Genomic DNA, 15207 nt, shown 5'->3' with positions numbered 1-15207 from the left:
GCCTAAGGGCGGATAAAAAGGCTCCTACATGCAGTGAAAAATGGTAACTATGGGAGGATCTTGGGCCTAAGGCCAGTCCGGAAAAAAAAGGCACACATATACATAACTCAGATCAAATCAAATTCAATATTATGAGCTTTAATCATCCATGCATGATGTCAAGATTTGTGGACAATTATCAACCTATCCAATATGTAGACAGAGTTATCATGCATATTGTATGATCTAGCTGGGCATGAGGTCCTTTCTATCTTTTAAGTATTTAACATCAATTGCAGCACATTGTACATTATAATTAAGAAGTGCATAAATTGATATATACAGCACTCATCAGACAAATCTGCAGCCTTCTTGTGGTTCAGTACACAAATAGCACAAGTACCATTCATAGCATTGCCGCTGCCTTGCCAGCATGAAAACACTACTGTTTGGTATAAACTTTTTTCTTTTTTACAAGAGATGGTACTGAATTTAGATGCCACTGGGATAGATTCGAACCCACTACCTCTTTTTAGAGAGGCATGGGCGCTACCACTCGGCTATAGCCAGGAGGCATACTTTTTGGTATAAACTTGTCTCCCGGGCTATACCTTGGGTATAGCCCAGAAGGCATACTGTTTGGTATAAACTTGCCCCCATGCTCTTTCACATCACATATGCTGGCTCTTCAGCATAAATTTTCCATAGGTCCTTTGCTCTCTAGCTGCACTTGCATTTTAATAAGTATACATAGTCCTTCTTAACTAACCTCATTTTTTTATCGCTTGCAGGGGTGTGACATCCTTAGTTGACAAAGCACATGAATCATTCTTTGACATTCCATCATCATCTAGCTTCACATGATTGCCATTTTGCTGATTCTGCAACTTGAAGGTCGTGCCATCTCTCAAGTCCTTCAACAGTTCAACAACCTCAAGCATCGTTGGCCTTTGCTCTGGGGCATTCTGAGCACACTTTGTTGCCACATGAACAAGCCGCCTCAACTCTTCTATTTCATACTTGCCTTTGAGCTTTGGATCTACTATATCCTCGAAGTTTCCTTCCAGCACCAGAGGTGCTGCCCATTCCATTATGGTGCGCTTGATACCTTTCCCAAGCTTCTCTATAGGTTTTCTCCCACTCAGAAGCTCCAGCAATAAAATTCCAAAGCTGTAAACGTCACAACTCTCTGAAACTTTGCCCCACATTGCATATTCTGGTGCAAGGTATCCAAGTGTTCCTTTGACCCTCGTGGTCACGTGGCTAGCACCCTCAGGAATAAGCTTGGCAAACCCAAAATCTGCTACCTGAGCTTCAAAGTTAGAGTCTAGAAGGACATTACTAGCTTTCACATCCCTGTGGATAATGTGTGGTGTTGCATAATGATGAAGGTACCTGTTGTACAAATACATGAAGAAAACACATCTTTCATGGGCATTCAATTAAACCAATGTGTGCAAATGCAAACAAGCTTCACGCTAGTTGGAAAATCATGAAGAAACAGTTTGGTGTGTCCATGGAGGTTGTAGGAAATCTACAGCTGAAAAAACTAATGCTAGAAATTGCTAAAGAGAATAATAAAGGATACATTGTTCTCTCAAGCAGTCAAGCTTGACCTTGAGCATGGAGATAAGACTGTTACCTCGTACTCCATCCTGTTGTTAAAAATTAGGAGCGTGTCCTTGGAAATATCTGCGTTACACAGTACGATTATATCACAAATTTAAAGCTCATGTCTATAAAAGGCTGCCAAGGCTTGAATGAGAAGCACATTGCTAACATTAGGATGCGTTCATGGCAAACAGGCTTAGCTCAAAAGATGGGATGTAGAATGGCTACTAGACTTTCCTCCAAATAGTAAGAGGATGCGAGTCACAGGACTCCGTCAAAGTAAGTTGTTGACTGCATGCTTCATTTTTCCAGTTGATAACTCAGAGTGAGCTTCTCCAGTTGTGATTACTCCCAAGAAGAATGGGAAGTGGAGAGTCTGTGTAGACTTTAAGCCCTTGAATGTTGTGACCAAGAGGGACCATTACCCATTGCCTTTTCAAGATGAAATCTTGAATAGTGTAGCTAGGAATGAGAGGTGAAGTGTTTGTGATGGATATTTTGGTTATTTCCAAATCTCTATAGCCTCAGAGGATCAAAAGAAAACTATTCTTATTACACCATGGGGGTGCTTTGCATACAAGGTAATGCCCTTTGGGCTCACTAATGCACTTGCTACTTTCCAAAGATTTATGAACCTGGTGTTGGTGTTTGAGCCTTATTTGGGCTCCTTCATCAAAGTATTCATTGATGATTTCCATATATATAGAGTGGCAGACTAGTTCACTGTGAGAAGCTGAGGATGGCATTGAAGAGGCTGGATGAACTGGATGAACTCGGTGGACAGTTAAACCTTGATAAGTGTCACTTAGTACAAGCCAAGGTCACCTTACTAGGAAATGTAGTTTCTGAGAATGGAATTGAGGCAAACCCTACAAAGGTAGAAGCTTTGCTTTTGTTAGAGGCACCTTAGAATGTGAAACAACTGATGACATTCATGCATAAGGTCAGGTATCTAGCTAGATTTATTCACCTTCTTTCTCAAGCTTTGTATCCCTTGCACCAAGCATCCCAAAAGGATCCTTTTGTGTGGCAAGCCAAGGAAGAGGAAGCCTTTCTGCAGGTTAAAGAAATTTTGAGCACTGCCAATTGTGATGCCCCCAGATTGGAGTAAGGAATTCTTTGTGAATCCTAGTGTGGGACAAGATGTCATAGGTGCAGTGTTGCTGCAGCAAGGAAGAGAGCATTCTTACATGAGGCCAGTATATTTTGTGAGCAGGACAAAGACAAGTGCAGAAAGGACTTATTCTGAGGCAGAGCTTGTAATGGTAGCTATGGTGTTTGCCCTAAGAAAGTTTAGGTCTTACTTACTTCCTAAGCCTTTCACCATATTGACACATTATTCTTTACTTCCCTATTTGATTCCATCTGATCTTCCATCAAAGAGACTGTCTAAATGGTTAGTTGAGCTGCAAGAGTTCCAATTAACTTGCATAGTGGAGGATAGTACAAGGGCTACTTTGGCATATATTTTGACTTACAAACAGAACCCTTTGGTATTGAGGGAAGAAACCGTGAAGAAGAAGGTGCCCAGGTGGCAAGAACCTGAAGCAAATCTGTCCAATGCTTTTACTCTTATTTCTGATGGAGCTTCTAAGAGGATCTCAAGGGTAGCCAATGGTGGGGTTGGTTTGTTGAATCCAGAAGGTACTGTAATATATCAAGAAGGAATCAAGTTACAGGTGCAGACCAGCAATGAAGCTGAGTATGCCACCTTAGAATATGGACTCCAACAGTTAGCAGACTGATTATTAAAGGAGACAGTTTACTAGTGATTAGTCAACTTCAGAATGTCTGGAAGGCTAAGAATCCCAAATTGAAGGAGTGGTGCTTTCAAATAAGAAAGATGTTGCAGAGGTTTCAAGAAGTTCAGGTTCAACATGTGAAAAGAGCACAGAACCAAGCTGCAGACACATTAGCAAGGAGGGGGTTAACCGTTAGGCAAAGATTTGGATACATATGCTATAGCTGTAACCCACCCTAGTTATGCTGGAAGGGAGAGTTTACATGAAGTGGAAGAGTGTTTTTGCATATAGGTATGGTACCTTCAAGTTTATCTAGAAAACAGAAGTATGGTTTCATCAAAGGGCTCTAAAGTACATTATTGTTAATGATCAGTTATACATGAAAGGCAAGGATATGGTTCTGAGAAGGGTTCCAACTAGAGAAGAGATCTTTGCCATAATGGTTGCATGTCATGAGGGGGTTTGTGGAGGGCACTTTGCCCTGATGTTGACTTTGAGGAAAATTCTTACTGCAGGTTATGTGTGGCCCAGTGTGAGGAAAGATGTCTACCATTGGTGCAAAAGCTGTGAGCCATGTCAAAAGCAAGGAAGGAGAGTATTGCACCATGAGTTGAGGAAAACCATGAGCTTTTGAAAAATGGGTTTAGATGCCATTGGCCCTCTACCCACAACTGCCAGGGGTAGGACCTACATCTTAACTAGAATGGATTATCTTACTAGGTGGACTAAGGCTAGATGTGTAAGAAGCATTACTGCTAAGGAAGTAGCCAGGTTTGTCTTTGAGGATATTTGTGCCAAATTTGGTATGCCCTTGGAGTTATTGACAGATCAAGGACCTGGTCTCAAAGGCTAGATTGTTGAGGAACTTATACAAAAATTGCACATTACTCACAAGTTTTCAACCCCCTATTATCCACAATGTAATGGGTTGGTTGAGAGGGTCAACGGGGAGTTATGTACCATGTTAACCAAATGTCTGGAAGAACATCCCAAGCAATGGGACTTACATGTAGCTTCAGCTCGCCTATAGAACAACTGTGAGAACAGCTACAGAGTTTTCACCATACCATCTGGTTTTTTGGGTAGGAAGCCCTAATTGCAATTGAAGTGGGAATCCCAAGTCTATAGTTTCTATTAAAGCATCAGGGGAAAGACATAGATGAGTATCAAGAGAGGTTATTGGATCTTTAGGAGTTACAGCTGGCAAGGGAAGAAGCTTTGGATCATTACATTTAGCTGAGCAACAGAACAACAGAGGTGTTCAATGAGACAGTGAAGGATAAAGCCATGAAGGAAGGGAATCTGATGCTTAGGTATAACAGTAAGTTGGATAACACTTTCCAAACAATTCCAAATTAAATGGGAAGGCCCTTTTAGAGTTGTATACAGGTATGAGAATGGAACCTACCAGCTTGCAGACCTGGATGATCAACTTCATTCAAGAAGAGTAAATGGCTACAGATTAAAAGCCATACTGATGCACCGTCATAACAGTCCAGAAGGATATAGAGATAGAGGATGAAGACTTGTCTAATGATGAAGCTGCTGCAGAGGAGCATGAAGAAGATTGTTGGGAGCTAAAGGTATTGTTTGCTGAAGATTGTCTCAAAGAATCCATAGCAAGTGGTTGAACATAAATGCTTCAACCATGGGGGGGGTTGGGCAAAAGACGATGGAATTTTTAATCGCCAACGGAATATGCCCTATGGGGATGCTCATCCCAACCCCAAGAAGAATAAAATAATGTATTGGGTATAATTAAAAACATTAGGAAGCTTACGATCTTGCATGGGCGGCTGCGTATTCATAACTCAATGTAATCAGCTCCTATTAGATTTGTTGCATGGTGGCTAGCCGATAGAATTAGATAGAGTAGGTGAAAGCATGCATGGAGATAGGGTATTGTTGCGCACAAAGAAAAAAGTGGAGGGAGTTTCTTTTTTTGGGGGTGAGAGATTTGGTATGAGAGAGTTGTGTGAGAGCCTTGGTGTTGTGCTAAGAGAGCTTGCTTTGGTCTTGTGAGTTTGTTTTGAAGTTGGTTATCTGAGGGACTCTTCTGTGTTGAAAACGACGTGGGTTTGTGAAAGAAGACTAAGGTGTGTCCAGAGCACGGAGTTGCAGGAGTGGGAGAGGGTTCTTTGTGGTGGTGGATGGTGTCTCAGAACCTCCCAAGGAGGACTACTGTTAGAACTTGGACCAGTCTTGAGGATTGCTCAAGCTATCCCCGTTGTACCAGCTAGTGAAGCCTCTTGAGAGTTTCTGCAATTGAATGATTGATGATGATCTTGAGGATATTTGAGAATACATGTTTGGACTTCCTTGTGGTCATTTGAGAGAATTTCTTTTGATCTGATGTTTGTTTCCTTCATCTACTCAAGATTGAGGCTTATTGCAGGACACAGTCTTCTTTGAATACCTAAAACACAAACCCCAATTTGTTGATTTATATGCAAACTCTAGCGTTGATGCAAACCTTTTCCTAGGAAAAACCTAGACATGCTCTGATACCAATGTAACATGACTACCATGCGAAAATGTCCTTAATGATGATTAACACAAAGCAATAAAGATCAATGCTAATCACATGCTCATAATATGGAGAAGTAGAGAGAAGGAGAAGAGAGAGACTCTTCACCTAACCTATTGCTACGATATATTACTGAATAAATGAGTAATTACAATGATTGTTATAGATCCAATGTAGATCTAGAGTCTAGACTATGAATACTATGCTTGAACTAATGCTTATTGTCCTCCTCTGTGCATTAATGGAAAACGCTGATTTCGAGATGTACTTGGCTGATCCAAACTGTTAGATTGCATGCCCTTGGTCTTGGCTCTACAAATCTCTGTCTTTGAATGGGTATCAATGACACATGACCTACCTTTATATAGGGAAGTGATAGCAAGTCGTAATCAGGTCGGTTTTCACTTTTGAGGCCATAAAAAGTCATCAAAAATGTCATAAAATGTCTTCATATTGTGCCCATAATATGTCCCAACCATTGTCTTGGGTACCTCTGAGCACCTATAGGGCTACCAAAATGGCTCCAAATTGCCCATATACGACCCCTAATTTGCCCTTAAAGCGGCTGTAAGGAATAATCATGTCTACATGACACCGGATTAAGGTGTGCATGTGACAGTGTCCATGTGTGTGTGAACCCACTCTTATGAGTGGATAAGATAAGTGTCATTAAGCGCCCAAGAAGTCGTTAAACTTCCAATTTTATCTCCATTTTCTATTTTTATGTGTGGATCATGGGTCCTTTGCCTAGCAAGACTCTCAAAACCGAGTTAAATAATCTCTTCTGTGTTTTCCCATGTGAGTTCTTATATTTGTAAAAAGAGCCTTGATCATATAAAAGGTTCCTTTCCCATGACAAAACCTACTTAGAGCCACAAGGGGTTATTTTGCGAGCCGATGTATGCTGCTTTTAGGGATGGAGCTCCCATGAGTCAAGCCTTGCATGCGAACTCTAGGATGTGGATGCCATTGTCTCCTAGACCGCTGAGTGTCTGTGCAACCATGCTTAGACTTCTAGCCTCTGAGAGCCACACTCATATGCAAGTTTGGTGTACTTGGTTGAGCCTCTAAGACATGATCAGAGTTAAGCCGCTGAGTTGGCATAGAGAACATGTCTTAGTTGGAGATATAATACAGCCTGGAGGCCATCATAGAGCATTTTGAAAGTCTTCTCAATCAATATATTCACCTTTGCTCCGAATGGGGGGTTTGTTGGGTATTCAGAGCTTATGTGTGTGAACAAGCCCTTGTATGTGTTTGTGTCCGTGTGTGTGTGAGCCCACTCTTCTGAGTGGATAAGATAAGTGTGCCACATGTCATTAGTGTGTGTGTGTGTGTGTGTGTGTGTGTGTGTGTGTGTGTGTGACACGTGTCCTATGTGTGTGTCAAAAGATAAGGCTACTCTCAAGCCTACAAAAAGCATTGTATTTAATGAGTAACATCACTTCAATCATATCTAATCAAGTGTCTCATTGAGTCATGCAACATATTCTCTCTCTCTCTCTTACTACACCCCACCATCTCCACTGGGTGGAATTAGTAGTATACCACCTATCATGATTGTACATCTATAGCATGTTAGACAGTGATTGCATAGTGATTGCATATGACTAGGATTAGCTTTTCATTTCAGTTTTTCTTTCCATGATACTCGAGACATGGACTTGTTGTATACAAATTTGTCTCATAGGCCAATCTAGCTTTCCGTTGACGTTAACATATCTTTTCTTTTCTCTCTCTCTCTCTCTCTCTCTCTCTCTCTCTCTCTCTCTCTCTCTCTTGCTGGAGCTGCGTAGACATAGAGAGGGTCTCTTGAGGGGGAGGGGATCAGAGAGGGAGAGACACCTACAGAGGCAGATTACAGACTTCTTTCGACCAGAGATTGAGCAGTCAGGCCAGCAGGCATTGCAGCTAGCCCCAGAGTATAGCCGCACCAGAGGTACAGTGATTGATCGGGCTATAGAGTTGGGGCGGTCCAGGAGCCCCAAGATGAGAGGCCCATCTCGACACCGGCGGAGACTACAACAGAGGATCAGGACCATACTAGCACAGCATGGGAGACGTCCAGTCAAAGTACTCACCATGGAGGACATTGAGGATATCCGCCATCGACCGATGAGAGACATCTTTGGATAGTGATGTATATGATGATTACCTTTGTTGCTGGAGTTTTCCTTCCCAGATGTTATCCATTAGGAGCTCCTAGTACCTTACTTTGTCCTTTTTTTTTTCTGGACATCCAGAAGACATTAACAGTTGTACATTGATTTGTCTCATAGGTCGAGTTCGGCCTCTAGTAGACGTTAATACACCTTTCTTTCTTTTTTCTCTCCTCTCATGTTTCTATGTTCTTAGTATTTCCATGAGTTTCCATGGACAGTTTTGTATCACCCAAGTGAGATAGCTATGTTTATGTTTTCTTTCGGTTTTATTTTCCATTCCATGATGAGATATGCCATGAACATTATTGTATCACTTTGGTCTCATAGGCCCATTGGTGGCAGTTCTATTCAGACGGGAGCTACAGCGGAGTAGCAGTTCTATTCAGACGGGAGCTACAGGGGAGACTGAGAGTGGTAGCACAGGATCCAGAGGCCAGATACATGTGGATCAGCTTACAGCTCTCACAGGATAGGGTTATATACATAGCTCTATGTTACTTTTCTCCATCAGGATAGGGTTATATACATAGCTCTATGTTACTTTTCTCCATCAGGATCCTCCTATGTCATTACAGAGGACATGCCACAGGAGGAGGAGATAGGAGCCTCGCCATACACTTGTCTGTCAGAGGAGATTATGCATTATTCTACACTAGGGGAAGTATTTCTTACGGGCGACTTCAATGCCCACACACAGAGCAGACAGTGTGAGGTGTAGGACTATGATGACATGGAGATCCTCCACCCTGTGGATCCAGAGGAGATAGGGGCTAGTCGGGCATCAGAGGACACTGGACCAGACAGAGGACATTATGGGGACCACTTACTAGAGTTGGGAGCCAGGCATCGTCTCGTTATTTATAACGGGATGCTACAGTGGCCGGGATCAGGAGGGCTGACATGCTTCCCACATGGGGGTCATACACGGATCGGAGGCACGGTGGTAGACTACATTATGGGGTCTTTGGAGGCATCACAGCTTGTCACCTCATTCTCCATTCCACCTCGTCCTATTGGGGCAGATCATACATACTTGGCATTTTCACTAGCCGGATCACCCGTATCACCAGCCCCCCACATACCGACGCCACACACTACCATCTACTTCACACATAACATGGCAGACATTTACACTGGCAGAGTAGAGAATGGGCTCCTACTCATGGATCCCCTGGCACCTATGGATACCATTACAGCCCAGCTCGCATCACTCCTACACACGGCTGCATTACAGAGCTTCCCACATCGTGTACACTCAGGAGAGCCTGCGAGACCTGGGACTATGCCCCAGAACAGATGATATGATGACGAGTGCAGAGCCCTATACTCACGGCTCCGCATACAGAGAGCCTTGGGAGCCATCACAGAGCAGGAGTCGAGGAGAGAGATGAGGAGACTTAACCGCCGCAAAAGGCGAGCCTTCGCAAAGATACAGGAGCTAGAGTTCTTTCATTTCTTCATGAGTAGAGATAGCCCTGTCTCATGGCGGCAGTTCAGAGAGCCCCGGACCCCGACACCTATTGCAGACCCACAGACATGGCACACATATGCAGGGCCTATACAATGCCCCACAGCAGCCACCTATACCTTAGCCACAGGAGCCTCGACCTACCACAACTAGCTTCTTTACCCACTCGATGGTACAGGAAGCTATCCGCCGCCTACACCATGGACGGGCCGCTGACCATATGGGCCTACAGGGTGAGCATCTCATATATGCAGTAGATTGTTTAGCTCCTTTTCTTGCACACCTGTTTAACAATGCACTAGCAGAGGGTTTGCTTGCGGAGTGGACGATGCACACCATTGTGCCGATTCGCAAAACAGGGGATATGCTCGATCCGAGCAACTACAGGACGGTTATGGTTGGCCACGTGCTGGCCAAACTCTATGGTGCAGTGCTGGAGCAAGAGCTTAGCTTATATGCTGAGCGAGCAGGTTTACGCTCATCAGGGCAGGCACGCTTCAGGAGAGCTTTCTCTACCACTGACCATGTATTCACTTTGAGATGTATGATTGATCAGGCCAGAGTGAGGAAGAGAAAGCTCTATTGCTGCTTTGTGGATTTCCGCAAGGCATTTGACACAGTACCACGAGAGAGGCTCTTTCAGCGCCCTGCAGTCTCTTGGCATACCAGCAGATATGACATGGGGCATCTATGCATTATATGAGCAGGTTTTTGGGCGAGTCGGATGTCCAGGAGGTATGTCCGAGACTATTGCTAGCACCATTGGTGTGAAGCAAGGATGCCCCCTTTCCCCCACGCTATTTGGGTTATACATTGATGAGGTGGCTGAGTTCATTACACGGGGAGGCGGAGATGGAGATGATTTAGCAGGTACCTCAGTACATATTATGCTCTATGCTGATGATATTGTATTAGTGTCTGAGTCTCCAGGTGGTCTACAGCAGCATCTACATGCACTCCATGATTTCTGCACACAGAGGGGTCTTACTGTGAACCTTGGGAAAACCAAGGTTATGGTCTTTCATACATCGAGACAGGGCAGGAGTCAGCTGACATTCACTCTCGCAGGATGCCAGGTGGAAGTGGTGACATCATACGTGTACCTAGGGGTTACCTTCTCTGCAACAGCCCCACACTTCACCATGGGTTCAGCAGCCAGAGCTAGATTGACACAAGGATATGCAGCATTGGCTATGCTAGAGAGACAGTGCCACCAGGCACATTTTCTGGAGCCCCGGACGAAGGGGTGGCTATTTGACACATTAGTCACACCGGCATTGATGTATGGAGGAGCGGTATGGGCGCCAAGCCTTGCTACCCATTGGTGGACACAGATAGAGAGCACAGGCCCTCATGATGGCATGCATGATACGCAGCAAACCGTCAGTACCTCATGACATTATCCGAGTAGAGTTTGTTGCGCCTCCTATGATGGTAGAGGCCATATTTCAGACTATATGCCTGCTAGACAGATTCAGAGAGATGCCACAGGACAGATTGTCATACAAAGCTTTTGAGGCATCTAGATAGCTGGCTGAGGCAGGAGACAGAGGATCATGGTATGCACAGGTCACACATTGGTTCTCACAGCATGGCCTAGACATGGATCATCTACCACCATTCCAGTATGACAGGGATGCACCACATATCCGTCTCTCTCATAGTGAGAGGAACAGAGTATTGAGACAGGACCTATGGCAGCTCTATACACGAGAGACATGGATATCGCCTACACAGCCTCTTTCACCGAAGATGCTATACTACAGAGATCACTTCATGAGTATCACTGATGATGGATTTATAGAGAGCCCTAGATACATGGAGGGCTTTTTACCACACGGCTCCCAAATGGCAATTGGTCAGTTTAGAGTTTCATCACACCGATTGGAGATTGAGACTGGCAAAGCAGCACGGATCCCCCGAGAGGAGAGGGTATGCAGATTGTGCAGAGAGGAGGTGGAGAGTGAGGAGCATTATGTATGCAGATGCAGAGCATATACAGCCATCAGAGAGAGATATCCCATTTTATTTAGAGAGCCACATTCCCTACGCCAGATCTTTGAGGCAGCAGACCAGCGCATACTGGGGAGATTCATTCTAGACATACAGCGCCACAGAGAGACATTATTACAGGCTCAGACGGCTCCAGAGGGGGGGCGACAGACACAGATTACTACATTTTTTTAGAGATCCATCCCCCTCCCAGCCCCTACACGGCATGGAATTACTCTCCAGAGAGCAGAGACACTTAGAGCCCGCAGGAGACAGAGGACACTTGGCTTTCAGACACCACGCCTATACCAAAGAGAGATGACAAAGATTAGAGCTCAGTTTCACAGAGAGGGCGCGGAGCGACGGGCTCGCTTCAGAGCACACCCAGGCATGTTCTTCAAGGAGCTGTGGACACCCCCTTCACTGATGTATACCATTTTATACCCCCAGTATGGTACAGGATGGAGCTAGCTAGGTTGCATATCATGATTGTATACTCCATGCATATAGCTTTGCATTCTCCTAGTAGTAGAGCTCCATCCCCTGCATACCCAGATTCAGCTTTTTTGTTCAGTACTTTTTCATTTTGTTGGGATGACAGAGGATACCCCATACAGGTACTCCGATTTGTCTCATAGGCCGAGTCCGGTCTTTTGGAAGACGTTAATAAAATCTTTCTCTCTCTCTCTCTCTCTCTCTCTCTCTATATATATATATATATATATAGAGCCATATATATATATATAGAGAGCCATATATATATACATATATATATACATATATATATATATATATGGCTCTATATTGGAGTCAAAGCTGAGCCGCTAGGCAAAGAGGCATGGTCGCAGAGCACAAGGGTAGGCCAGCTTCAGGAGAGGATTTACTACCCTGGATCACATACTTACACTTCGGGCACTTATTGAAGAGGGCACGGCACAAAAGAGAAGGATATATTGATGCTTTGTGAACTTGCGCAAATCCTTCGATATCGTACCACGTGCCAAGCTTATGAACAGATTGCAGGACATTGAGGTACCTAAGGATATGCAGTGGGGGATATATGCTTTGTATGAGTTTGTGACAGGCAGAGTCCGAGCTCCAGGCGGACTATCCAATATGGTGACCAGCACGATAGGGGTGAAGCAAGGATGCCCGCTAACACCCACCCTCTTTGGGCTGTACATGGATGTGGTCTCTGATTATGTAGACAAATTGGGAGGCCCAAGGGCATGCTTGGCAAGGATGTTGATACCCATCTTGTTATATGCAGATGATATTGTTCTAGTCTCAGACTCTCTGGAGGGATTACAAAGACATTTGGATGCACTACAGGCATTCTGTGCAGATAGAGATCACAGTGAACCTTAGGAAAACCAAGCTTACGGTGTTTAACACCACATAGGCATGGGTAACGAGATCAAAGTATCACTTCACTTTCCAAGGGAAGCCGGGTGAGTACATTAGGTTATATGTCTATTTGGGAGTTATTGTTACTTTCATAGTATGGCGTTTCTCCCTGAAGGAGGCAGCAATAGTTGGATTAGCTCAAGGGCATGCAACCTTGGGGGTACTCGAGAGACAAGGTGCACACATACAGTTTCAAGAGCCGTGCACCAAATTCTGGCTATATGATACACTTGTCACACCGACCCTCCTGTACGGAGCTCCAATTTGGGGGCCCAGCATACATCACAGATCTCAGAGAGGGACGGATGAGGGATGGAGGCATATGGAGAGACCACTGATTATGATGATTGCCCGCATGATTCAGAGTAAATCATCGGCACCACATGAGATTGTTCGGGCTGAGTTGGGGGCCGCACCAATAGTGACCAAGGCCCTATTCCAGGCAGTTACCTTTTTACAACGGCTATGGGAGCTCCCTCACCAAAGGTACTTCCCCTCATCCATACAGTTGGCAGAGGATGGAGATACTCGTGCCGGTATGCTCATATGAGATCATGGTTTTACCTACGTGGTTTGTGGATAGAGGCACTCCCACCCTTTCAGTACAGCTTGGATTGTCCATTTTTGGATCTCACCCGCTCAGAGCAAAACCGCGTGATTAGGATGGATATCCTCAGAGTGGACACAGAGAGGACATGGACTAGTCCCCTTGAGCCCTTAGGCACGAAAATGGCTCATTACAAGAGCCATTTCCTACACCTCACACCAAATGGTTTTATCACCCACCTGGCATACATGGATATACACCTATCACATGGGATACATTGTGCCATTGGACAGATCCTGACCGCATTACACCAGCTGCGGATTGAGACAGGGCGATATGTGCATCAGATCTCGGATGACCGCATTTGTCAACTATGCTACCAGGAGACAAAGACAGAGGAGCACTACATTTGCCAATGTACAGTCTATTATGAGATCCGAGGGAGATATCACTGCCTCTTCCGAGAGGGTTTTGGGCCGTTACGCAAGGTCATGGAGTTTGAGGATCAGAGATGCCTGGGATTGTTCCTACGTGAGCTCAGGAGACACAAACAAACCCTCTTGGCAAACAGGAGACCGAGCCATGATGTACCTAGACAGAGGATCCTCACAGATTTCTTCAGCACCTGCACCAGCAGCCCAGCCCACACACCTCCTGATACCTCCTCCATCGGGTCATCAAGACACCACCCACGCTCCCAGGGAGTCACCATTGATAGAGCAATCGTCTTATGTCATGCTCGTTGGCCACGCCCACCACCATCCCCACCACGGCATCCTCACCATCGCCAGATCAGAGCCATTATTGCTCGGCATCGAAGGCGCCTACCTCGCTATTATGACCTCTCCATTCTAGACATCCCCATGGCGGAGATATTTGATCTCAGGAGAGGGCAACACTTCAACTGATCAGCATACATGGATCTACTTGATATACATTTTCCAGTATTTTCTACTCAATATCATCTAGCAATCTTACTTACACTTCTTATAACTGTAAGATAGTCAGTTTATTGTACTTTTCAGTTTCATTTGGTTGTTCTCTTTGATGAGGCACCAACTTCAAATGTACTCTCAGTTTTGGTCTCATAGGTCATTATGGCCTCTTAGAGACGTTAATATATCATTTCATTTCATTCTCTCTCTCTCTCTCTCTCTCTCTCTCTCTCTCTCTCTCTCTCTCTCTCTCCATCACACCATCCCTGTCCCGCTGCTTGCCTGCGCCCCCCTCTCCCGCTGCGCCCACCCCTCCCGCTGCCCACTTCCCTGCCTGCCTGCACTCCTCCCGCTTTGCTTTGCGCCCACCCCTCCCACTCTTCGCTCTCCCCTCCCGCTGCGCCCACCCCTCCCGCTGCCCGCTTCGCTGCCTGCCTGCACCCCTCCCGCTTTGCTCTGCGCACACCCCTCCCGCTGCTCTCTTCGCTCTTCGCTCTTCGCTCTCCCCTCCCGCTGCCTGCCTGCACCCCCTATCTCTCTCTCTCTCTCTCTCTCTCTCTCTCTCTCTCTCTCCATCCATCACACCTGTTCGCCTGCATTCGCCCCCTCTGTGTGTAGCCCCTCTCTTTCGCCAGGCCTCTCTGTCACTGTTCGCCTGCATTCGCCCCCTCTATGTGTAGCCCGTCTCTCTCCGCGGGCTTTCCCCACCCACCCACGCACCCACCCACCCACCCACCCTTGCTCAGGCCCCCAAGGCAGCAACATAATGGGGACTTGAATTTCATCCATTTCTTCTCTTTCTCTCCCACATATTTACCTGCTCCTTTCAAACATTCC

General features: G+C 45.3%; 1 protein-coding gene across 1 annotated transcript in view; it reads right to left on the bottom strand.

Annotated features, from left to right (window-relative positions):
• Nucleotides 1-252: 252 nt before the first annotated feature.
• LOC147614360 (PTI1-like tyrosine-protein kinase At3g15890) overlaps nucleotides 253-15207 on the bottom strand; it is a 126256-nt gene continuing 111301 nt past the window's right edge. The window contains exon 4 of the mRNA XM_086780905.1: nucleotides 253-1374. Within this exon, the coding sequence (XP_086637031.1) occupies nucleotides 750-1374 (625 nt within the window). The 3' untranslated portion in view covers nucleotides 253-749. The remainder of the gene's footprint in view (nucleotides 1375-15207) is intronic.

This window comes from Cibotium barometz, chromosome 42 (assembly GCF_041138505.1).
Source record: "Cibotium barometz isolate CiBa-2024 chromosome 42, ASM4113850v1, whole genome shotgun sequence".
In the NCBI taxonomy this organism is placed as follows: Eukaryota; Viridiplantae; Streptophyta; class Polypodiopsida; order Cyatheales; family Cibotiaceae; genus Cibotium; species Cibotium barometz.
Note: the sequence above shows the minus strand (reverse complement) of the source record. Positions and strands in the feature narration are given on the sequence as shown.